Genomic DNA, 24,012 nt, shown 5'->3' with positions numbered 1-24,012 from the left:
ATTCTACTTTCACAATCCCTCCTTTTGGTCAGGCGTACGCCATGACCAACCCTTACTGAGTTCCACAAATTAACCGTTCCTTATCTCTTAGTTCATCAGCGATATTCAAAATCATCATATTAGCACTCTGTTTTGGGGCAGTCATCTGGGTGACACAATTCTGTATACAACAGGAGATTAACTGAAAGCATACAAAAATCACTAAGATTCCAAACAGGATAGTTAGGGCTCCCTGAAACAACCAGTTTCCTATGCCAGAGAAATTGAACAGGTTACTTAGCCACTTCCATAAAGAACTCGACTCTTCATGGGGAAGATATGTGATTTGTTCTAAGTGGCTATAGCGATCTATTACCTCATTGGTATTGTATAAATATACAACATTGTTTTCCAGTGAGAGCACAGGTCCCTCCTTTGGCCACCAGCACTATGTCCAATGCCTGACGGTTCTGGAGGGCCACCTGTCCGATCGCCCCTGTTTCTTTGGCCAGGGCTCTTAAACTTTCTCTGGTTTTATTTGCCATTATTTAACTACTTAGGAGCCTTTTTTTTTTTTTTTTTTTTTTTGCCTGGTGTATTGCTCCCCCAAGTGGGATAAAGGAACTGCCAATAGCCTCTTCCAGGTGTCATGACTGTTCCATATTGTGTTAAACGGACAAAGTCCTCCACTGAGGTCTGGGGAATTGAGTGGGATAGCCAGGACAGGAACACCAGTTTGAGAGTGGGCTGGGATGTGGCTGCAGACCCAGCATTTAGAAATAATAAGGGTCTGAGCTATCCACACTTGCTGCTGGATAAAAGAATTGTCATTGTGGACTCCCCAGACCTTAAGATACCAGCAGCCGAAGAACAGGCACCACCAGAGGCGCATGTTGGAGGCAGGGCCCTTCTGGTTCTGACAACCTCAACTGAGGGAACTGCAGTCACAGTTTTATGTCCACCAGGCAGCAGGCGCTAAGCTCACTACTGCTTCTTCTTGGGCCTTGCTTTATGTAGTCATCTGCTTCTGGCAACCCTTACGAGAGCGTAGATTGTAAGGTATTGCAGGCTGTTCCTCTACGTCTTCTTCTGGAGTCAAAAAAATTGACTCTGCGTGGTCCTGGGGTGGTGGTTGGTTCACTGGGGGTGGTGCATTCTTACACCGCGAAGCATGTATCCACTCTGAGATGCCAGACAGTTTAACAGCTGTCCCTTGACTCTGGCTGTAACAATGGCCTTCACACCTTGTCTTTTCCTGATGCATACATTCCTCATTCACACAAACAGATTGAGAATACAAACAGTAGTATTTTATATAGAACAAAAAAAAACATTGCAAATTAAACCTTGCTAAGTCTTACAATTGATAACTAAGACAATTTACATTGAGACCCAGGCCTTCAATGTTTCTCTAATTTACTTAAGACAGACACAATAGAGAATCCTGTCTCTTACTACCTAAATCTTAAAACAAAGAGTTAGAGATGGCCCAATTTGTAATGCATATGGGAAAACAGAATCTTATAGTCCCAGAGGGTCATTTCTTTCTGGTATTTAAAAAAGGTGGCTAGCAGGATGAAATCAAATTATACTGTAATTCTTATGGGACATTATAAAATCCTGCTCCTACATATCCCCCTTTTGACACTAAGATTATTAATCACCAGTGTCACTTCTTATTTAGTCCATGTAATAGAAAATACTGGGATGATTTGGGCCTGTGGCTTTAGCTTTACATACATTTGTTTTATCCACCAGCACATTTTAAACATTTCAATTAAACACATACAATTTAAAACCAAAAAACAATTAGGGGTAGTAACATTAGTATGCCAGTAGTTGTGGGAGACCATCCAGAAAATATGTTATACCAATGGTAAGCTGTTATGCTTTTCTGCAGTGGCAATTCTTAACATGTCCCCATTTGCATGTATAATATGAATAGTCCAGTTTTCCACATTTTTTTTTTTTTTAGGAACCATGTTACCTTTTTACCTTTTAACAGATGATTGATAACTGTTTGCCATTCAGTGCCAAGACTGATAGAGAACTCAACTAAATCAGTGCTTACAGTAAGCTGAGACTCTCTTGGTGTTGTTGTTGTTGTGGCAAATAGTAAATGTGATTATTGGTAAACACAGTACTTACATTACATTTACATTTGTCTTCTAGTAAGTTGCTAACACTTTTTAAACACTTTTCCCCAAGAATTAACACATACACATAGCCCATTATACAGTACTTTGGATTATCTGAAAGACAAAAAGAACATTTTTTCTACCCCTTTTGGGGTGGCATTGATTATTGCTTAAAGATTTCATTCTTTTACAAATACCCTTCCTGACTGCAGGCAAAACAGAGGAATTACCCCCTTATTTTCTTGTGGTTTTTTTTTGTTCTATAGGCAGGCCAGGTTTTAATGGGTTCTACTTTTTAAGGGTGATGCAAAAATTATTCCACTGTTTAGTTATTTAATTCATGAGGTGGCGTACCTCAAGTTTTGCCTCTTATATAGCAGACCAAGTTTGTAATGTTTTTCCTGCTGTGTTAAGCTTTAAGTTTATTTACAGGTAGTAGCTGGGAAGCATCAGTACCATATTACTTTAAAGGATTTTTTCAAAAATCATACACACTACAAGTTGTTACAGGGGTACTTACTAACATTAAAGTTATTTTAATGTTTAATATTAACAGTAACATTAGCATCAAATTTATAAAAGGTATCTTGTTATACCATGCCTTTTATGTAGGCAGTTTGTGTGCTGACCAGGTATGTTTCTTTATTGCAGCTTCTTTTGTGCTGGTAGTTTTCACCTTTCTTTATCAGTTAGGTAATTTGCATCAACACAGGCTAGGCTTTTGGATTCAAAGCCATCGCAAAAAGGTCTGTCAGTTTTGCAACTTTGAATTAAAGAGTCAAATGAATTTTTAGTGGCATTAAAAACAAAAACAATCAATTTATCTTACACCTACAAAACAGTATAGTTTTACAAACTAGATGTGCTGGTTTAGATTCTTAGAACTTTACATATTTTCACAGACATAGATACATACACATTTTCTTTTCCTTAACATTCCTTTACACTGTTTTGTTTTTACATAGCTGTATATATATATGGATTATTTACAGGCACTCTTCTGGAAAAGGGCCCATTTCCCTTCAGAATGGCTGCAAAGAAACCAAGAATTCTCTCTCTTTAACATGGTCCTTTTTTAACATTTTCACAAAGTTTAACTGCTTAATTCTCTCCAGCCTCTGTAGAGTTAACTTTTCACTCTCTTTACTTAAATCACTTGTTTATGTCCCAAAATGACACCTTTATCACCTCAGATTTCACCATTTTAGGTATTGTTCCAGGGGTTCATGCCTGCAATTACTGCTTTTCTTACTTCTAACACTATTCCCTTAGGGCTTTCAACCTGTTTTTCAGTTTCTTTATCTGTTGCTTGCCTGCTTTTCTGGGCCCGATCCTGCTTTTTTTTTTTTTTTTTTTTCTCCCTTCCTCCAATGAACCGTTTGTGAGTGCTGTTGTGGTCACTTCACAATTTTGAAAGAAATGTTCAAGGAACGGGACCAGGAAGGGTGGGGGCTAGTTGAGGAGCTCCCCCCCCGCCCCCAGCCTTGCTGAATTGGTAGTGGGACACTATAAAGAATCAGTTTCTGAGGCAGACAACAAAGGGGAACAGAACAAGGGACTTTTTGTCCTTTTTACAATGAGATGGGAGTATGAAGGGGTTTGGATCGATCCTGGGTTTGGAGAACGGGGTAAAGGGGAGCGCTCGGTCTAGTGGTGGGAGAGGAGGCTTTTAATAAAGCTTTTAACTTATTATTTGAATAATTGAGAGAGGCCAGTTTTGATTTTGTCCACCTATGATTTGCCTCTTGCCACCACTGCATGAAACAATTAACCTCTCCTTTAGCAAATTTAGTTTTAGGTTGGCCGAGTTTGTCTTTTAAGACGTCCATTCAGTCTTTGTTCCAAGATTTTAACAGTGGCCACTGAGTTTTGGGATCCCCCTGAGTTAGCCTAGACCATTTTCCCAGAAATTTACAGGAGTCTGGACCCTTTTTACAGGAGTCTGGACCCATCCTAAATACATAAAATGAGCCGGCGTTCATTTAGGGAACTGTCCCGACTTAGACGTCTGGTTACCAGTACAGGAGGACTTTCACACACCAATCACACAAGAAGGAAATTCAGGTTCGCCAGAGCGATGCCTGCTGCAACACACAAAAGGAGCCCACAGGCTACTGCCTCAATTGCCCTTGCTTTCACACTAAGGGTTTTACCCACGGTGTGGTGCGGCTGCAATTGTGCAGATTTCACTCACTCAGACCGCGGGGACAGGAACCCCTTGGTCGGCCGATCCCCAGACAGAGACGGCACCCAGACTCAAACACTCCACAAGAGGACAGATAGACACAGAGACAGGACAGTCCTCAGTACGGACAAAACACAGAAATAATTACCTGACCAGATTCCTGATGTCAGATCCCGGGATCCCTACCAGAACAGAGTGGGAACCAACAGGTTCGATGGCGTAGACCTCACTGTGGCTGTGCGCCTTTCCGCTTTAGTGGAGGACCGCTTGGGCCAAATGCCCAGGTGCCGGCTGCCACGGTCATCCTACAAAAACAGTCAGGAATCACACAGCCCCAGTGAAGACGGTTGCCATCTCGGTGGGACCTCCAAATTGTCAAAGTTAGAATCAGGACTCACAATTTGTCAGACCACTCTGTTTATTAGCGCAGCGCTCCGCCAATAACATTCAGAATATGTGAGTGGCCATGCAAGGCCCAAACAGTCTTATTTATACAGATAAAAGAGCGGGAATTAGACAAAGGGACAAAGAAAGCAAAACAGGAAAATTCACCTGGGGCACAGCATGCATATCCTATTTCCTTACTAACTGTTATCGATTTAAGGCTAATACTTCACCAATTGCCCTTAAACGGTGCAATTGTTCTATGTTAATGTCTGTATTCCTGACACCTGGATTGCAGCATTCCAACAGTTTTGCTTAAAGGTACAGGCAGCATTTCTTTAATCCTTTCTATTCTTACTATATAATTCATTCTACTTTCACAAGTTGCAAAATTGCCTTTTTTTATCATGTGAATTTTTTCACGAACTATTGTACAGTTTTTCTAAATTTTTCATTGTCACTGGATTTTTGATGACATTTTTCCTGGTAAATGCGACAGCCAGCATTAACAAAATCGCTGTCGAAAATTGTTTCATTTCTGGGAAGCCAAGGGTTTTGGTCAGTGACTATTTTGATGATAATGTTAAAAGATTTTGCTTGTTTGCTGTGTTGTGGAAGCCATGTTGGTCTCACTATATTATAGTGACAAGGTGAGTGAGGTCATATCTTTTATTGGACCAACTTCTGTTGGTGAAAGAGACAAGCTGAGCTTTGAACTACACCGCGCATCTTTGGAGCTCAGGCTAGCTTGAAAGCTTGTCTCTTTCAGCAATGGAAACTGGTCCAATAAAAGATATTACCTCACCCACCTTGCCTCACTAAAAAATGAGGGGATAATTCCCAAAAAAATGGAAATAGTCCATTCAGAACCCTGTGAAGCAAAATCAACATCAGTGTTTGGAAATTTTCTATGCAGTTGTTTTCCCAGGTTTCCGCTAGCTCTGCAAGCAGTTTGAGGAATGGACAGAGGTTCAGTTCAGTTCTTGTTTTCAGCAATCTGCTTTGCAGATTGTTGCGGTGGTGGTTGAATGCTTTTTGCGCAGACTGTTCTCTCCTGAAGCTGCCTTCTATTGACTTGCTCTGTCATCTGCAGGTTGTAACAGCACTAGAGATACTTCCCTAATTGTAAATTAGTAATAAAATGAATTCCTTTTTCTGCTGTGCCATCTGCAGCCCCATTCAGAACTGTTTGCATTGTGCTTAGTTTTCCTGCTTAACGATTCAGAAACAAAATGGGGTAGCAGTCGGGTCCATGACGTTTGGGACCTTCAGATATAGTTTATTTCCACTATTTAAGATCCCTCTACACTGCTGGCTACTTTCCTCTCAATTGTTTCCTGTCTCTTAAATTCACAATGGTTATTTCATGGAGTTATAGATTTTAAAACCGTAATGGACCATTGTGATCATCTAATCTAGCAGCTTTTAAACTTTTTTTCATTTGCGGACCCTTGCAAGATTTCAAATGGAGGTACAGACTCCTTTGGAAATCTTAGACATAATTTGCAGACTCCCAGGGTTCCATGGACCACAGGTTTAAAACCACTGATCTAGCCTGACCTCCTGTATCATAAAGTCCATAAGTTCTGACAAGGGTGGGAACCTGCTGTGACTAGACCCACCCAGATTGTAGACATCTCTGCCCACAAAAATTCATGTCTTTTAAATCATTTTCATCCTAAATTGGAACAGAATTTTTGGCTGGCCGGATGCCCACCTACAAGGCTCTGGTCAATTTCACTTTCAGTGATAAAAATGTCCTGTAATAAAAGAGTACAACAGAGTGCATTGTCTAGAGCATCCTACAGCCGAGCGCTTTGCCAAGAGCCTATTGCCAACGACCCTGGTAGAGAAGTTCATTGGAAGTCACAAATTGCTCGCACTGAGCACATTGCCATCCCAGTTGTACTGGGTGGTTCTCTGCAGCTGGGAGTTCTTTTGAACAAGAAAAGAAGGTCCCATTGGAGTCTCAACACGTCCCAGTGGATGGTTGGAGTCACTCTGACAAAGCTAACTGACTTGCTTTGTGCTGTCGACATGGCCACCAGTGAAACTGGCCCCAGGGATAGTGCTGTGACTTCCAGTGAACTCGAGGGTTGATTTAAACCTTGCTGGTGGAATTGCCAAGGGGCTCGAAGAGAGCAGTAGGTAGGTAATGTCAGTCTCTGAGGTTTGAATGCAGAGTTTTCTCCACCTCACAGTGAAGTCTTCACATCAAGGCTGGATGCTTTCCTGGAAGATAGGGTTCAATCAAGACATGTTATTGGGCTCAATACAGAGGGGAACTGGGCTAAATTCTCTGGCCTGTGTAATGCAGGCAACCTGACTCATAGATTTATCATTGTTTTTAGGCCAGAAGGGACCATTATATTATCTAGTCTGAGTCACTGGCAAAACTTTTGGTGACTTTGATGGCCCGGGATCCAGCCCTAACTCCACAAGATGCCAGTGGGGGAAGAGTTTCTTTTAAAATTATCGTGGATATAGAAATAAACGAAGGACTCCAATGACTCGGAAATGTGGGTGAGCAAAGGGGCAGTTTGAAGTTTCGGGTACAGTCAATGTACTTCTCAGCCTGACTGCAATGCTAACAGGGAAGGGAGTTAATCTGTATGGGGACAGGTTTCAGAGTGGTAGCCGTGTTAGTCTGTGTTAACCCTCACCCTAACGCTAACCCTAAATTATAACATTCAAAAACCAGTCGGAGAACACTTCTACCTCCCTGGTCACTCAATTACAGACCTCAAAGTCGCAATACTCCAACAAAGAAACTTTCAAAAACAGACTCCAATGAGAAACTGCAGAACTAGAATTAATTTGCAAACTGGACACCATTAAATTAGACTTGACTAAAGACTGGGAGTGGATGGGTCATTACACAAAGTAAAACCTATTTCCCCATGTTAATTTCTTTTTCCCCCTATTGTTACTCACACCTTCTTGTCAGCTGTTGGAAATGGGCATCCTGATTATCACTACAAAAGTTTTTTTTTTCTCCTGCTGATAGTAGCCCACCTTAATTGATTACTCTTGTTAGAGTTGGTATGGCAACACCCATTTTTTCATGTCTTCTGTCTATATCTATCTTCCTACTGTATTTTCCACTGCATGCATCCAATGAAGTGGGTTTTAGCCCATGAAAGCTTATGCTCAAATAAATGTGTTAGTTTCTAAGGTGCCACAAGTACTCCTGTTCTTTTAATCTGTATGGGATTATTCATGTAGTAAGGTGCTGCTCAGAGGAGCAGGGTGACAAGGTCACACCCTAAACTAGCAGAGGGAAGGTGAATGGCAGCATATGCCAGTGACTGTTCACATTAGGGGCGAATGCCTGGCCCAGTGAAGTGCAGAGGAGTTTTACCATTGATTTCTAATGGAGCTGGGCGGGGGGTTCATCCTCCATGTCTAGTCCTCAAATTTCCATTAATAGGAATGGGAAAGAATTTTGGACCTGACAAATGGAGCCTGGGAAGCATCCTGCCTTTCCCTGGGGTGGTCCTTACCAGGTCACTGGTTTTCCTTTCCTCAGCTGAGAGACTTTTAACAGAGGGCTTGTAAAGGTCCATGGTGGTCCCTCCCCATCCGTCTCGGCGGGGGGCCACGCCCCCTCACTACAGGGTTCTAATCATCTCCAAAATCTCTTAACAACTGGCCAATATGCCCCCGTCTAGCACAAACGCAGTATCCAGAGCAAGGTACCCGATCCCCTTCGCCATCCCATGCAGCAGGGTTTTCTTGACAGCTGCTCATATGTCAGAGCAGGATGGCAAATGCCTGAGGAAAAGTCTCGTGGCCTAGTCTGCTGCCAAGTCTAACTGAATCTGTGACCTTTTGTCTCACGTGTAGACAGTCTGGAGGGAAGGGGGGGAAGATGCAGTTTCAACTGGAGCCTGTGTGAGGTTTAAGTCAGACGTGTGGGTTTCCGTTACATTTGGTGTTAATATGTGCTGCAGGGGCTGTTGCACCTGGACAAATGCTCAGTGCTTATGTCCTCACATGCAAGTGATAACAATAATAGCTGATTAGGTGACAATTCTCTCCCTTTTAGAACATTGAGGCTTAAAGTCAGTAACCTGGGAAGTGCGGAGGGCGGACGTCTAGACTTATCCTTCAACTAGCTCAAGTGATAGACAAGGGAGATGCTTCAGATCTTAGCGCTGTCTCTTACACTGCTTGGCCAATAAATTAAACACTGGGGTGCACTATGACTTCATTATTCATATTTATTAATAATAACAGGGCCCGTACCTAAGCTTTTAACTAGGAGTTTTAATCAGTAGTTGGACTTTGGTTTTTAATTCACTGTCCGTACAAGGAAGTAGTAAAGGAATGGATATGCTAGGTAGCTTCCAGAGCCCTAAATACAGTAAGAAAGCTCGCTGCTAACCAATGAGCTCCTATGGCTAAACGAGAGGGCTTGAGTATCGATGGAGCAGAAAAGGAGATGGCTGACTGTGGACCAGATTCTCCACTAGTAACTGGAAGTAGCTCCATGGAACTCAGTGGAGCTCAGCTGATTCCCCAGCAGAGGATCTGTCCCTGTGTCTAACCGGCAGGAGGCTGACTGGCTCTGAGAATGAGAGTGCAGAAGAATCTGAAACCATCAGCGTCATGGTGGTCACCAACATCTGGAGATGAACAGAGGGTCCCATGCAGAGCCTTGAGCAGGAGGGGTCATGCACACTCTCCCCTGCTCTGCTTAGAACATTGGTAGGTGTGCCGTGCACAAGCTAAAGGCCCCTCTGCCATCCTGGGCCAACAGTAGTCACCTATTTAGCATTTCAGCTTTTTAGGGTGGGAGGATCCGCTGGCAAGTTTAAGGCAGACTGCAAGGACTCACTTGGCCACTGGATGTCATTGCTGTTCAGTTTGATGTTAATAGCAACAGGGCATGAAGCTCGAACAGCAATTTATCAGCAAAATAGATGCACACATACTGTACAGAATGATCAGCAGTACAAGCTGCCTCCACCCACCCCTGCTTGATGCATTTCCAGTATAATGTATCACAAAAAAGGAGGCCCACAATGAATTAAGCGTACTTTCTGCTTCCGGGGGTATTTTAATTTGGGGAGATTGTTCTCTCCATTCTTCCATAAACCACACAGACTGCGTATTCTGAAGGCAAATTCTCCCAATCAGCATTTTCTCTCTCCTGTGTCCTCTCCCCCACAACTTCATACTGATTCTAATAAATTAATGATACTAATAACCCAGCTTGCATCGATTTCCCTTTGTAGATGGCACGCACTTTCAGCAGCTTCAGGGTAATTAATTCAGTGGAGCAGCATGTTGCTGTTAATTTTTCTTCACCCACCAACACAGCTGAACAAAAGGAATTTGCTCGCCTGTGCTATTGTGAAGAAATTATTTTAATCTGTCGGTGATTCATTTGAGATGGAGAGTTGAAGTAATGGGAAAGTGGAATTACAGAACTATATGAAGCAAGCATGTCCCTCTAAAGGACTATTTCAAGCCAACACCTTGAGTCCTGGACTATACCCAGTTGGAAGAGGGTCATGCCTTGTGGAAGAGCAAGTGCTCTGTAGGTCTAGGGCTCCAATCCTGCAAACACACAGGTGTTTCACTTTACTCCCATGAGTGGCCGCACTGATGTAACTTCATTGAAACCATGGGGGCTATTCAAAGCATGACAGTTAAGGATGTGTAGGTGTTTGCAGAATCAGGGCCTAGAAGAATTGTAAAACATTGTTTCTGACTGTAACTCTCCACTTTGGACAAATAATTCAGCACTGAATTATTTGTTACATGTTCAGTATCTTAAAGCCCCAGCTCCTGGAATCCCATGATTATGGGAGGCTCTCAGCTTTCATTTTAAACTAAAGTAAATTTCTAGCCCTATGGTTGTGGAGAAAAGCTTTAAAGTGTGACCCAAATGCATCCAAAAGGCTCAAAACCAGGAGGTAAATAATTACTGTGACAGATGAGAGCTCGTTCCTCGCTGAGATTATAATGTTTAGTGTGAGTCTGGAGAACTAGCTCAGAGGAGAGCAGCGATGAGACTGTGTGGAAAGGTTCCCATCTCATGGAACTGCAATGACCATCCTCTTGGTTGGTCAACACTCCATGGGCTGAACCAGAGACCACCAGAGGTAAAAGTCTGCGTTGCCATAGCCTGAGTTAAAGAACCATAGCTCTGTAGGTAGGGGTGTAACTCCTCATATCCTCCGGGGATCAACGCAGTGCGGGACCTGCAACCCACACTCACCAGTGACTTAGAGAACTTTCTCCCACCCAGGGATCACAACAGCTGCTTCACCAGCAGATCACTCTGCCTCCCACCCGCTCTGACTTTAGAAAAGACCGTTTGTACAATGTTCAGCTACATACAGAGAAAAAACAAGGTTTGACTGTCCCCCGAGTGAAAAGCGCCTGTTACAGCTGCCTCGTCCCCTGAGCAATGCAGGCTTGGTGCTCTGTGGGAAGGCTAGACCCAGGGGATGAGGCAGGGCAAGCAATGGAATTACACTGGTGTTGAATATATGGACTCAAACTCACCAACTTGGAACAGTTGAGCAGGATTAACTGCGCATTTACTAATCTTCTCAGTCCTGGCCTGAATACTCTCACCCACTGCTGGAGTTACAGCTGCTTCCACCAGGCATTTGATCCCACCAGACTATTGCAGTTACTAGTCTGTGATGGTTCAGAAGGTTCTTCCTGAGAGGGCTAAGGGAGGTAAGCCCAGTGTCAGATGAGCTGTTCCTTCACCTCTTCATCTGGTCTGCCTCCTATCAACCGCCAATTGTGTGATAGTTGGGGGCCAAATTTACCCCTGGTGTAAGGGGACGCTGCTCCATCGAACATCAGACTCATTAACTTCAGTGCAGTTCCACCTTCCTAAGCCAAGTTAGAATTTGGCCCCCAGAAGTTTAATATACTAATTGTTCTGCAACATACAAGTTACTGGCCAGAGTAGCGGGAAAGTATCAAAGTGACAAACAGGAAGGCAACTGTGAGTATCATGCCTGAGTCTTGAGATTTAAATTGTTGCGGTCAGTACACTCTGATTGGTGTCAGATGCACTGTTCCTGGATTTTTACTGAGGAACCTGCATCTTCCCCTCCGGGCATATTCTCAGCGCTTAGTCTGATGTTCCTTGACCCACTAGTGGTCAGATCAAAGAGCCACATCTCCCTTGTTTCACATTTGGATCTCTAGGTTGGGGCTAAACTTTAAAGGGTCATTCCAGGCTGTTTTAGGAAGGTTATTGATCTCCATGCTGCAATGCAGACACATGAAGCATTCCCCAGGTCAAGCTGTTGGGACAGAGACCCACAGAATCTATCACAGACACGTACCTAAATGGGCAGAATGTCTGAAAACCCAGCGTCATGGTAGAAATGAAGTGGGCCCGTTCTTGTGAAATCTTGTGGCTGGCAGGCTGTTCCCAAGCTCTGTGCAACCTCTTAGCTCCAGACAAAGAGAGATTGGTGAGAGAACATGCCATGAGCGCAGTGATACTGGGGACTGGCGATACACCAGGAGAAAATGGCAAAAGTGAAGTAGCTGAAAAGGCCTTAGGGCTAAGTGTCTGCAAAGCCAAAAGAGCTTCCTCTTGGCACAAACGTCCTCGGGTTCCCAGTCCTGATTCAGTGGGGCAGTTAAGTCCATTAGCAAACAGATTTTACAGCTGATGAATAATTTAAATAAATAAACAAAACCACGTAATTCATAGGATGATGAACCTAAATAATCTTTTATCAATAATTCTTCACATGTGTGCAAACCCTGCACTCCCATTACCCACCTGGGGTCATGTAAACTGATGAGGTGGGAAAAGCTCCTCGAACGGATGGCTCTTCTCAGACCGCCAACAAAAGGCAGGAAATTTTTCACAAAACATTTTTTATACTTTTTATGAAAACATTTTGTGACCATATGAAATGTTTGAAAATGTTCAGCTGCAAGCAGGGTAGACAAAAGGCAAATATTTTTAAAGGGGAAAATGATTAATAATTTTGTATCAAAATTTGAAAAGTGCAAAAATATCTGACCAGCTCTAGCTAGTTAATACACCATTGACTTGGGCTCTGCTAAATATTTCCTGCATAGGGTGCTGAGTAATTTCCTCTTTGGTCTGTCTTTCAGGAAAGGACTTAACCCCTTGTTTCAGAGCTCTCCTGGGTAAAGACTGGCTGAAGCATTTGCTTAAATGCTTCCTGGAATCAGGCCCTTTCTGCGTCTAAGAAATGCATTTGTCCTTTCCTTGATATCAGTGGTAAAGCCTGGATCCCCAAGGCTTTTGTTGGTGGGAATCTCTGGATGTTCATTGCGTGGGGTACCAGGACAGGGGGAAGATGTCTGATAGTACAGAACTCTTTAATCTTGCAGAGTCTGGCTTAGCAAGATCCAGTGGCTGGAAATTGAAACTGGACCCATTCAAACCGGCGATAAGGTGCAAATATTGGACAGGGAGGGTAATTAGCTGTTGGTGCATCGTACCAAGGGAAGTGGTAGATTCTCCGTCATTTTTCATTTCAAAATTCCCTTCACTTTTATTTAACAAAATATGTTTAAAAGGGAAAATCCCCCCACAGCAGCACAAGGAACCATTTCATGTTTGACCCTCCCAACAAAAAAGTTGTTTTTCACCCAGGAGCACATTTTTGTTACTCACTTGGTCCAGCCACCAAACTACTCCACCCCTAGTGCAGGGACAGGACCATTCTAGGCTAAGCACTCGGCGCATGCACTGGGCACAGGTGCAAACCTCAGCCTGTCACTGGTATGCAAATATATCCTGGATCTGAAACGTAATGGAGGAGCAGAGCACCCAAAATTAGTGGGAGATCAACCCCTGTCAGTGCTGGTACCACCCGAGAGGACGAGGATTTCAAGGTGAGCACATGATGCTCTCCCTTCTTCTCCAAGGCAGGAAGAATGGCAGCTTGTCTGTCTCCTCTCCTGAGGCCTTTGCTGGCAGCAGCTAGCCCCACTCATCCTGTGTGGAAGCATCGGGGGCTGACAGAGGGATGGGGAAAGAAGCACCACCCCTAGCACTTGCAATAGCCTTGCAGCCATCACATGATATACAAGTGTTTCCAGGCTCTTTCATCCTGCCTGCAAGTGAATTATTTTTGTGCCTGAGAAACCACCATGTGGATCCGTTTCTGCATGACGAATGTGACATGCATCGAGAAGGGGCCTGAGGTGCATTTGCAGGAAGAGAAGTAAGTGATTTGCTAGCTGAGTGCAAGGTGGCATCTACACACTAGGTACATTAAACCAGCGTGGTTTGTGTGATCCGACTCCCATGTGCGGGGGATTGTACCCTTTTGGCCCCAGCCGTCTCCATCAGCTGCTTTGGATTCACTTGCTTTATCTCAATCACATTTACTCTAAAGACATAAAAACACAAAGCGATGAACAAAGGGCTTGTGGCTGGAGTGGGAGTTTATCATAGGAGCTGGCACCATTCCCCAGAGGGGACGGATCAGGGAGGGGAAGATGTTCCCCTGGCTCATCCAAGTGCTAAAGACAGTGAAAGGGGGATTCTGGCTGCATCTGCTGGAACTTCATGGAATCTCTACCCATCTGGAGCAAACCCCTGAGAAACGCCGGGGAACAAAACCCTGAATGCAGCGAGCACCAAGAGGGACCCTCGCAGACCCTGCCTGGGACTCTCATGAAAGATGATTCTTCTTCACACCAGGAACCAGGCAGAGCATGGCAGTTAGGGCTTCACTATGCACATTCTGCGACTGATGGGCAGGGAGCTGGAAGATGATAGGCTCCCGGAGACCCTTCCATGGTTCCAGTAGGTGTATTTAATGCTGGTTTCCCCTTCCATTCATGGTCAAGTCTTTCCCCTACGTCTGAGATGTTACTAATTTATCCATGCCTAAACAGAGTTATCTGCTGGGTCTTGATCATACTGAGACTTTCAGTCCACAGGGAAGGGACCCGAGGGGGAGAATCAATCTGTCTCTGGGTGGGCACAATACATCAGGGAAGCCATCCCAGGTGGTTTGGCATATCAGGGTGAGAGAGATTTCTTTCTGGGGCGGAAACTGCGGACAGAGATGGAGTAAAACCTCATTCCATCACCCTAAGTCCTGTAACACACACCAGCACACTTATGTTATAGTCTAGTAGCTAAAGGATTAATTATTGACATGCATCATATTTCCATCAGGGTGAGAACGTGAGTCAGTTTTCTGTGGGGAAATTGGGCTGGAGGAATGAATGTTACACCCATACCGGCCACTTCACAGTGAGATCACCAGGCATTTTATACCCACCTTACCCCAGGCACGCCAGAAACTCACAACAATGGCAAAACCTGCAGCTGTTCCCTATAATATACCTCTGACCCAAACCAGCCGCATGCTCTGTGCTACTCTGAGGAAAGCAGACGAAGCAGGAAGTGCATTGCAGTTAGTTTATTGAAACAAATGATTGGAGTCATTCTGAGCCCTCACTGGGGGGGGGGGTGAGAGCACCAGGAGCTTGGGCTGCATGCAGAGATAGGACAAAAGCTGAATTTAATGAGAAAGATGAGGACGACAAAGGAAGTGTCTGTTATTCGTCCATCTGTGATGCTTGCCCGGCTTTCTCCACGGAAGATTTTTCTGGATCTTCAATATACACTAAAAGACAGAGCAAGAGCAGTGACTGCAGAGCTGAGCTCCTGGCCAGGGGTTACATTGCACAAGACAAGTAAAGAAACAACTTAGAGCTGCAGTAAATGGCTGCCATATTGTGGGCAGCAGGGCCACTCGCACTGGCTGCACCCTGCTTCTCTGGGCTCCCTTGTGCTCTGGAGCTCCCCAGTTTGTGACGTTTCCACCTCAGTTGTACATCACCCAGGAACCTGCAGTTAAGGGTTTGGTTCCGCAGTTTAGGCCTAGAATAAGGCACGACGGGTGGGATATAAGAAGAGACTTTGTCCTGTCCCAGGAGCTTGAATTCAATGCCTGTCATGTTCTGGGGCACGGGGTTATCACAGGCTGACGCTGGTGCTTTAAGAGGAAGCTGGGCCAGGGCACCTGTGCTGCATCAGAGGACCCCAATTAGGGCTTATAAGGGGGCCCCTGGCCCAGGGAGGAGGGAGACCTGGTCAGTCAGTTAGGAGGCTGCAGGCAGCAGGACTGCCAGAGTCCCCAGGGGACTGAGAGGTGAGAGTCTGAAATGTAAAGGAGGGAAATCCTCTGGTGACAGTTACCCAGGGGGCTGAGGAGCTGTTCTTCTTTGGTTTTGTTACGTATGGGACAATCAAATACCCAAGAGACACTGTGGGCATGGCAGTGTGTCCTGTGCAGGCTGGGGAGAAGCAGTGCCCTGGTACAGGGGCCATGCAGATTGGTGGCATGTTGCTTCTCTGCTCTCGGTTGTTGTGTGGATTGTCCCAGTTTCTAACGTTTTCCCCTCAGCTGCACATTACTCAGGAAAATGCAAACGGGGAGCGAGTCTGTGGGCTAGGCAGGGAGTAATGCATGATGGGCTGTGAACTCAGCAGAGGTTTGGACCTGTCCCAGCATGAAAGCTAGGAAAACGGGCAGAAATTGACAGCAATTTTTGTTCATTAAAATTTGTTGCTGAAAGGTACTGAAGAAAACCTTGTTGGAGCTCAGCAATGAGGGTCTCTCCAGGCTCCTCTACCTGGCTTCTCCTGGAGCCCCTGTCAGTGACTCTGCCTGAACTGGAGATCTCATATACAGAGAAGAGACCCAGGGTTTTAGGGTGCTCAGATAGAGAAGCCATTTGGTCTAATTCTCATTTGTTCACAAAAAAGAATCAAGCTATTAAGGAATGAGCAAGAAAATACAGGTCAGAAACCATCACATACAACATATTAGTGACCTGCAATCCATGCCTGGAGATAAAATACAGCTGTAATCTGCTAGCCATAGGAGGTAATGCACATGTGTTCTGTATCAGCCATTTGAGTCAAGCTCCTGAGAAGGACAAAGTCTCATCTGTGTATTCTTTCTAATTACTTAGTACAAATTAAACCTGGGCACCAGAATATTGGAAAAGCCTTCTGAGTTTTGTGTTTCTTTTATGTGTCCTAACTTGTGGGCCCATTCACTTCTGATATTCAAACTGGTATTAGTTTGGGTCCTTTATGCCCTATTGAATTTTCATATGATAATAATAATTAATTAATAATTAATAGAAAAGTCAGGTTAGTAGGAAGTTGACATAATGAACTTTGTGTTAGATTGGGAGAAAAAGAAGGTGGATTTACCTGCAGTTTCTTAAGAGCACATCGCGCTTTGGGGGTGAGCTTCTTCACACAGCCCCTCACCCCTTCAAGCAGGTCTTTCAGGATCTTGACAGGAACAGAAACAAGGTCTGGCCTAAGTGTTGGCACAAGAGTTGTGACAATGTCTGACACAGGGTCTGGCACAAGAGTTGTGACAAGATCTGACACAGGGTCTGGCACAAGAGTTGTGACAAAATCTGACACAGGGTCTGGCACAAGAGTTGCCACAACGTCTGACACAAGGTCTGACACAGGGTATGGCCCAAGAGTTGTCACAACATCTGACTCAAGCTCTGACACAGGGTCTGGCACAAGAGTTGTAACAACATCTGACACAAACTCTGACACAGGGTCTGGCACAAGAGTTGTCACAATGTCTGACACAGGGTCTGACACAGGATCTGGCACAAGAGTTGTGACAAGGTCTGACACAGGGTCTGGCAAAAGAGTTGTCAGAAGGTCTGACACAGGGTCTGGCACAAGAGTTGTGACAACATCTGACACAAGCTCTGACACAGGGTCTGGCACAAGAGTTGTCCCAACGTCTGACACAAACTCTGACACAGGGTCTGGCACAAGAGTTGTCACAACGTCTGACACAGGGTCTGGCACAAGAGTTGTCACAACGTCTGACACAAGACCTGACTCAGGATCTGGCACAAGAGTTATGACAAGGTCTGACACAGGGTCTGGCACAAGAGTTGCCACAACGTCTGACACAGGGTCCGGCACAAGAGTTGTCACAATGTCTGGCAGAAGATTGCTATCCACGCCCAGGACAGCAGAAGCTGCAAGACAAAATCATAAACAAACTCAAGGGAGAATGAACAAATGTTTTGAATATCCTTGTTGCTAAAGCGTTCGGGGTGTTTCTCAGTGCTAGGAGGGGGCAGAGCATTACATGGACAATGGTCAAAGTTATAAAAGAACTTATTGACTAACATGGATGAAAGCAGCAATCTGCTCCCAGGCCATGGACCTTTCCCTCAGGGTAAGAATACTTTGGACCATCACGGCCCATTCACCAAGCAGATCACTCCACCACCCGGCCGCACTGTCATTTAAAATTCTAAAATGTTTTGAGAAATAAACAAAAAATGAAGGTTGAAATGATTCCCTTTTCAAAGTGAACTTTTCCTCAAGTTTAAACTTTTAGTAAGAATTTTTGCAACTCTGTCAATCAGACACAAACTACTCATTAAAATCATTGGCCAAGTATTTGATTTTGCAAACCTCTTAATATTTTGTATAGAGGCTTGAATAGTTTATAGGTAAACTATTTTACAAAACCGATTAATTTCCAGTCACCTAGCTCAGTGTAAACCATGAGTGAATGATGGATGGTTATTCACTTTAAATATAATGCACCAGATCTGGCTTTTACTAACACCTGTGTAAATCTGGAGTAACCCCACCACACATGTGAGCAGAATTGGGCCTGATCCATTTACATATGAAATAATGACTCAAGAAGAAGCCAGGCTGTTGATCTGTTGACATATATCATGACAGGAAGGTCCAAGCTGCTCCCATAGACACAGACTGCAGCAGATTTACACAGTATTTTATTTAAGTTCTGCACTTTTGTTTGTTTAAGGTACAAACATTTAGGCTCAGGTTTGCTCTACACGACAGACCTATCTCGGTACAACTATGTCACTCAAGGGGGTGAAAAATCCAAGGTAATTATGCCAATCTAGCCCCTTGTGTAGACAGCTCTAGGTTGATGGGAGAGCTTCTCCTGACAACACAGCTCCTGCCTCTTGGGGAGGTGACAAGAGAGCTCTCTCCCATTGGCGAAGAGGGTCTTCACTAAAGCTGTACCCCAGCACAGCTGCGCCAATGCATCATTTAAAGTGTAGACTTCCCCTGACGTATTCAGAGGAGCCAAACTCCAACGGCATTTGGGGATTTAACTCTCTTTTGCCATGTTCAAAAAAACTTCAGTCACAAGCTGCAGCTCTGATGTGACTGCGGCAGTTCCCATAAAGATGGCAGCCCGCAAAGATCACAAGGCTGCCCTGTTCAGATCCGTGATTATTTTGAAATATTTGTAAGTTATTTTAAATGCTGCTTTGTAATTAGCATCCTTATTTATCGTACAGGTTCTGACTGAGGGACTGATCCAGATCCTATTGGGTTCAGGGGTCTTTCCAGTCATATCAAAGGGAAGGGGATCAGGCACTGAGTGAATTTTTCCCTAGCAGGAAGAATTGCTGTTTTCAACCAAGGCATCATCGGTTGCAGAGGTTCCAGATGCACAGTTCTGCAGCCAACAGCTCACTTACCTGAGTAGCAGCAAAGCGCCAGGGTGACAACCGTGAAGACGACTATCAGCTTCATGGTGGAGATGGCTGTCTGTTCAGAGTCACATCGGAAACTGGATGATACTTAATCAATTCTCCTGTAGAGCGGTACATGAACAGCACCTGTATATATCTTGGGGGCCCTGCCTGTGCTCCTCCCAGGACCTCCCGAGGCAATTCCTCTGACATGTTTGCACAACTAACGGTCAGGTTAAAAATGCAAATACCCCTCCCTTTGTATCCTGCTTTGCACGGGAATGGAAACCACTGAAGAGTGATACCTGCCAAGTTCTTCTAACGGCTGGGCACGTGTACAGGAGATGTGGCTGGGGGAGAAGAACGTTATGCCTTTTGGCTGTAGCACACATCAGAACATTTCATAATGCAGTAGGGTTTCAGATTAGGTTTGTGGCAAACAAAAACTCCTCTTTGCCACCTCGCAAATCTCCTTCACTTCCCTGAAGGGAACCAATAATACTTTCAATCTGGATGTGTTATTAAAATGGAAAGAAAATGGACTTTCCATATCAGTCTGTTCTTAATACTGCTATATACGCTGAGTGTTCCCTGAGTAGTCAGGGAGACATACAGCACGAGAGCTCACTTTCTGCACACACTGCGCGAGTTTCTCAAGGAGTTGGATCCCAGGATGGTACTTCAGAATTGCATTTTGGTGTCACAAATGGCCAGAATCTGCCATGCATCAAAATAGTTTGTTCAGCCCTGGGTTGCTAAGAGAAGGAATTCCTGAGGAGACCATTTGTGACAATTGAGCCTACAAATGCACCCAAATTGTGAGCTCCACTGCACAAAGTATGGAAAAGTTCATAAGATGTTACAATAACCTATAATCCCCAGTGCTGATGGGGAAAGGTATGAGAGGGAGACAGAATAAGTGATTTATTCCAAACAAAAAGGCCAAGATGATATGATTAAAGGACTATCAAAGAATCATAGAACTGTAGGGTTAGAAGGGACCACGAAGGTCATCTAGTCTCACTGCCAGCCACGATGCAGGATTTATTGTCTCTAAACCATCCAAGACAGATGGCTCCAGCCCACTTTTGAAAACCTCCAATGAAGGAGCTTCCATGACCTCCCTAGGCAGTCTGTGCTTTTGTCCTGCTGTTGTTACAGTGAGGAAATATTTCCTGAGATTGACTCTGACTCTAACTCTGCTCTGCTGTAGTTCGATCCCATTGCCTCTTGTCCTGCCCTTGGTGGCAAAAGGGAACAACTTTTCTCCATCTTTTGTATTGTATCTACAGCCTGCTATCATATCCCCCCTTAGCTCCTCTTTTCCAAACTACACAGACAAGTTCCTTCAGACTTTGCTCAGATGGCTGCATTCCAGCCCTTTGATCCTCTTCATCACTCGCCTCTGGATCCTTTCCAGTTTCTCTACACCCTTTCTATACAGTGGTGACCAAAACTGGACACAGTTCTCCAGCTGAGGCCTAACCAGTGCCACGTGGAGTGGTACTGTCACCTCCCGTGACTTGCATGCTCTGCCTATGTTAATGCAACCTACAATTGCATTTGCTTTTTTTTGCTGGTTCACGCTGAGTTTGGGATCCACCACAACTCCCAAATCCTACTCAGCAGTGCTGCTGCCAGGCCAGTTTCTCCTCATTCTGTATTTGTGCATTTGGTTTTTCTCTCCTAAGTGTAGCACTTTACATTTGTCTTTGTTTCATTTCATTTTGTTGTCTATACCCCAGTTCTCAAATTTATCAAGATCCCTCTGAATTGTAGCTCAATCATCCAAAGTATTGGCAACCCTTCAAGCTTTGTCATCTGAAAACTTGGTCAGCATACTCTCTAGTCCTACACCCAGGTCATTAATAAAGATGTTAAATAATACCAGACCCAGAACAGATCCCTTGGAACCCCACTTTGACATCTCCCTCCAATCTGACATCATTCCATGAATAGTTCTTCATCTGTGGTTCTTTAACCAATTATGTATCCACTAATTGGTAATTCTGTTGAGCTCACATTTCTCCCCCTTACCTGCCAGAATATCAGGTGGAACTGTTTCAAAAGCCTTGCTGAAGTCCAGGTATACTACATTCCCCCATCCACCAAACCAGTTACCCTGTCACAGATGGAAATCAAGCTGATATGACATGATTTGTTCTTAGTACATCCATGCTGGCTGCTAGTTGTTTGGATGATACTGAATTATTATGAATTACTGTGACTAATATGAATAACTGTGGTAAGCATGAATTTGGTATGGCTAAGTACGTCTGGATTTGCTAAAGGATTCTGGGAGCCGGATTCTCTTAGCATTAGATAGTTGGTGTCAAGGTTCCCTCCCAACTCTAAACTCTAGGGTACAGATGTGGGGACCAGCATGAAAGACCCCCTAAGCTTATTTCTACCAGCTTAGGATAAAAACATCCCCAAGGGACAAATTTTTCCTTGCTCTTGGACAGTATCACTGCCACCACCAAGTGAGTTAGACAAAGATTCAGGAAAAGGACCACTTGGAGTTCCTGTTTCCCCAAAATATCCTCCCAAATCCCTTCCCCCCCTTTCCTGGGGAGGGTTGAGAATAATTTACCAACCAGATAGGTAACCAAGGTGAGCACAGACCAGATCCTTGGGTTTTTAGGACACTAAAAACCCCAATCAGAGTCTTAAAAAACAGACTTTATTATAAAGAAAAGTAAAAGAAGCACCTCTGTAAAATCAGGATGGAAGGTAATTTACAAGGTAATCAGATTAAAAACACAGAGGATTTCCCCTCTAGGTAAAACTTTAAAGTTACAAAAACAGGGATAAACCTCCCTCTTAGCACAGGGAAAATTCACAAGCTACAACAAAAGATAATCTAATGCACTTTCTTGCTATTACTTACTATTTCTGTAATATTAGATGTTTAGTTCAGATATGGCTTAGGGAGATTTTCCCTGCCCTGCTTCCTCATTGACCCAGAGAGAGCACAAAGGAACACAAATAAAAAACTTTCAGATCTGTGAGGGAAGGATCTTCTCCCCTTATTGGTCCTTTTGGTCATGTGCCAACCAGGTTATTTGAGCTTCTTTCCCTTTTACAGATAAAGGCAGGATTAACCCTTTACAGGGTAAGGAGGGATTTTATGCTACCCTTAGCTGTATGTTTATGACAGTTGGTATGGGAATTTACTGGAAGTGCTGAAATGGCTCGATCTGCAGGTATATTTCAAAATTGAACTTTGGAATATATCAGCCAGGGGGCAAGCTACAAAATAAAGAAAACATAAAAACATGTGATCAGTGGGCTTGGTACAGGCTGACCCGGGTCAAAATGACTCCTCTGGATGGCATCAGGCTAAGAGCTCAAGTGAATGATTGACGAAAGGGTAAATGTTGATTGAGCCTTAGTCTATGTCTGCTTTGTAGCCCCCCTTCCAGAATATTAATTATAAAAAACCAGCAATGAACTCCCACAGGGCACATTTTTGGGGCATGTGACTCTTTTAAGAACAAAAGATATAAATGCTAAGCAGAGTAAATTAGTTAGCTAGTTCATCAATTAACATCTGAAGAGGTCTGTGGTAGTGTGAGACAGAAGGCCTCGGGGTAACTAAGACCCTGTTTTGAGGGACATTTGACAGACCAAGTACCTGAGAAGTGAGAAGCAGACAGGAAAAGAAGTCTCCCTCTAGGACTGGTAGCTAGACCTGCTTTGTTTGCCAGTCAGAATACTGTGTTTATGCTTGGGGAATTGAGGCTTGTTAGGGAAATGTGTGTTCTGTAATCTTTACTGCTTGTGTGATTTTTCTCAAATAAACTACTGTGCATTAAGCATACGGTTCCCGAATTTTCACTGGGACTGGTAACTATCTGCCCAGCTGTGGGCCATTAAAAATCCATTTCAACACTAGTGATCACCCCTTCATCCCCCAGGTATTCGCAAATTGAATGTTTTATACATTGCTCTAGTAGCTACTCAGGTGTCAAAGTCAGGCTGACTGGTCTATAGTTCAACCGCTCCTCCTTTTTTAAAGATGGGCACCATGTTACCCCTTTGCCAGTCTTCTGGGACCTCACCTGGCATCCAGGAGTTTGTAAATATTATCACCAGTGGCTCTGAGATTTCTTCAGCTAATTCCTTCAGTGCCCTGGGGTGAATAGCATCCGGCCCCATATTGCTCATTCAGATTGGTCTCTGACATGTTCTTTACTAATCCTGAAAAAATGTTGTAATTAAAAACTACGTTGAAATTAAAAACAAGACAGATAGATAATGTACCATAAGTGCTTTGTCAAATATTAGGCCTAATTGATAGACAAAATAATGAGGGGGTGGGCTATTTTACCCATCACTCCTTTTTTGGTCCTTAAAAAACTAAGTATTGTGGGGAAAGTACAAGAGAATAAAAAGACAAAGAGATGGAAAGAAGAGGCAGAGGCTATGGGAATGAGCTTCGCTGTCATGGCTGCCGCTCCTCTGTTTCCTAGGATTCTGGGCCTTCATCATCCTGATCCTGAGTGGTGTCATGACCACAACAGGCCAGAGAGCGAGGAACCCAGAGGTCATTTCCACCCCTAAGAAATCCGGCTGAAACCCAACCACCACCTTCAATGCTTTAACTGTTTTTCCTTTTCAGTATCTTTAATAAAAAGCTTAAAAATATTTAGTAGTGTGTGCGCCATAGTGCTAAGCAAGCTGAGTTCTCTGTAAACTAAGCACTGGACATGGTTTAATGTTAAACAGGAACTAAGTTACATGTAAGTTAATACAACAGGCCTACACATGCCAACCAAGCCTGGATGCAGACCAAGAGCGTGGCCTGGC

The 24,012-nt window shown here is 44.1% G+C and overlaps 1 protein-coding gene across 1 annotated transcript in view; it reads right to left on the bottom strand.

Annotated features, from left to right (window-relative positions):
• LOC127055210 (serine protease inhibitor Kazal-type 5-like) overlaps positions 1-24,012 on the bottom strand; it is an 80,391-nt gene that overhangs the window by 48,789 nt on the left and 7,590 nt on the right. Inside the window, exon 5 of the mRNA XM_050961921.1 lies at positions 19,207-19,276. Within this exon, the coding sequence (XP_050817878.1) occupies positions 19,207-19,276 (70 nt within the window). The remainder of the gene's footprint in view (positions 1-19,206; positions 19,277-24,012) is intronic.

The sequence above is a fragment of the Gopherus flavomarginatus genome, chromosome 7 (genome assembly GCF_025201925.1).
Source record: "Gopherus flavomarginatus isolate rGopFla2 chromosome 7, rGopFla2.mat.asm, whole genome shotgun sequence".
NCBI classification, from domain to species: Eukaryota; Metazoa; Chordata; order Testudines; family Testudinidae; genus Gopherus; species Gopherus flavomarginatus.
Note: the sequence above shows the minus strand (reverse complement) of the source record. Positions and strands in the feature narration are given on the sequence as shown.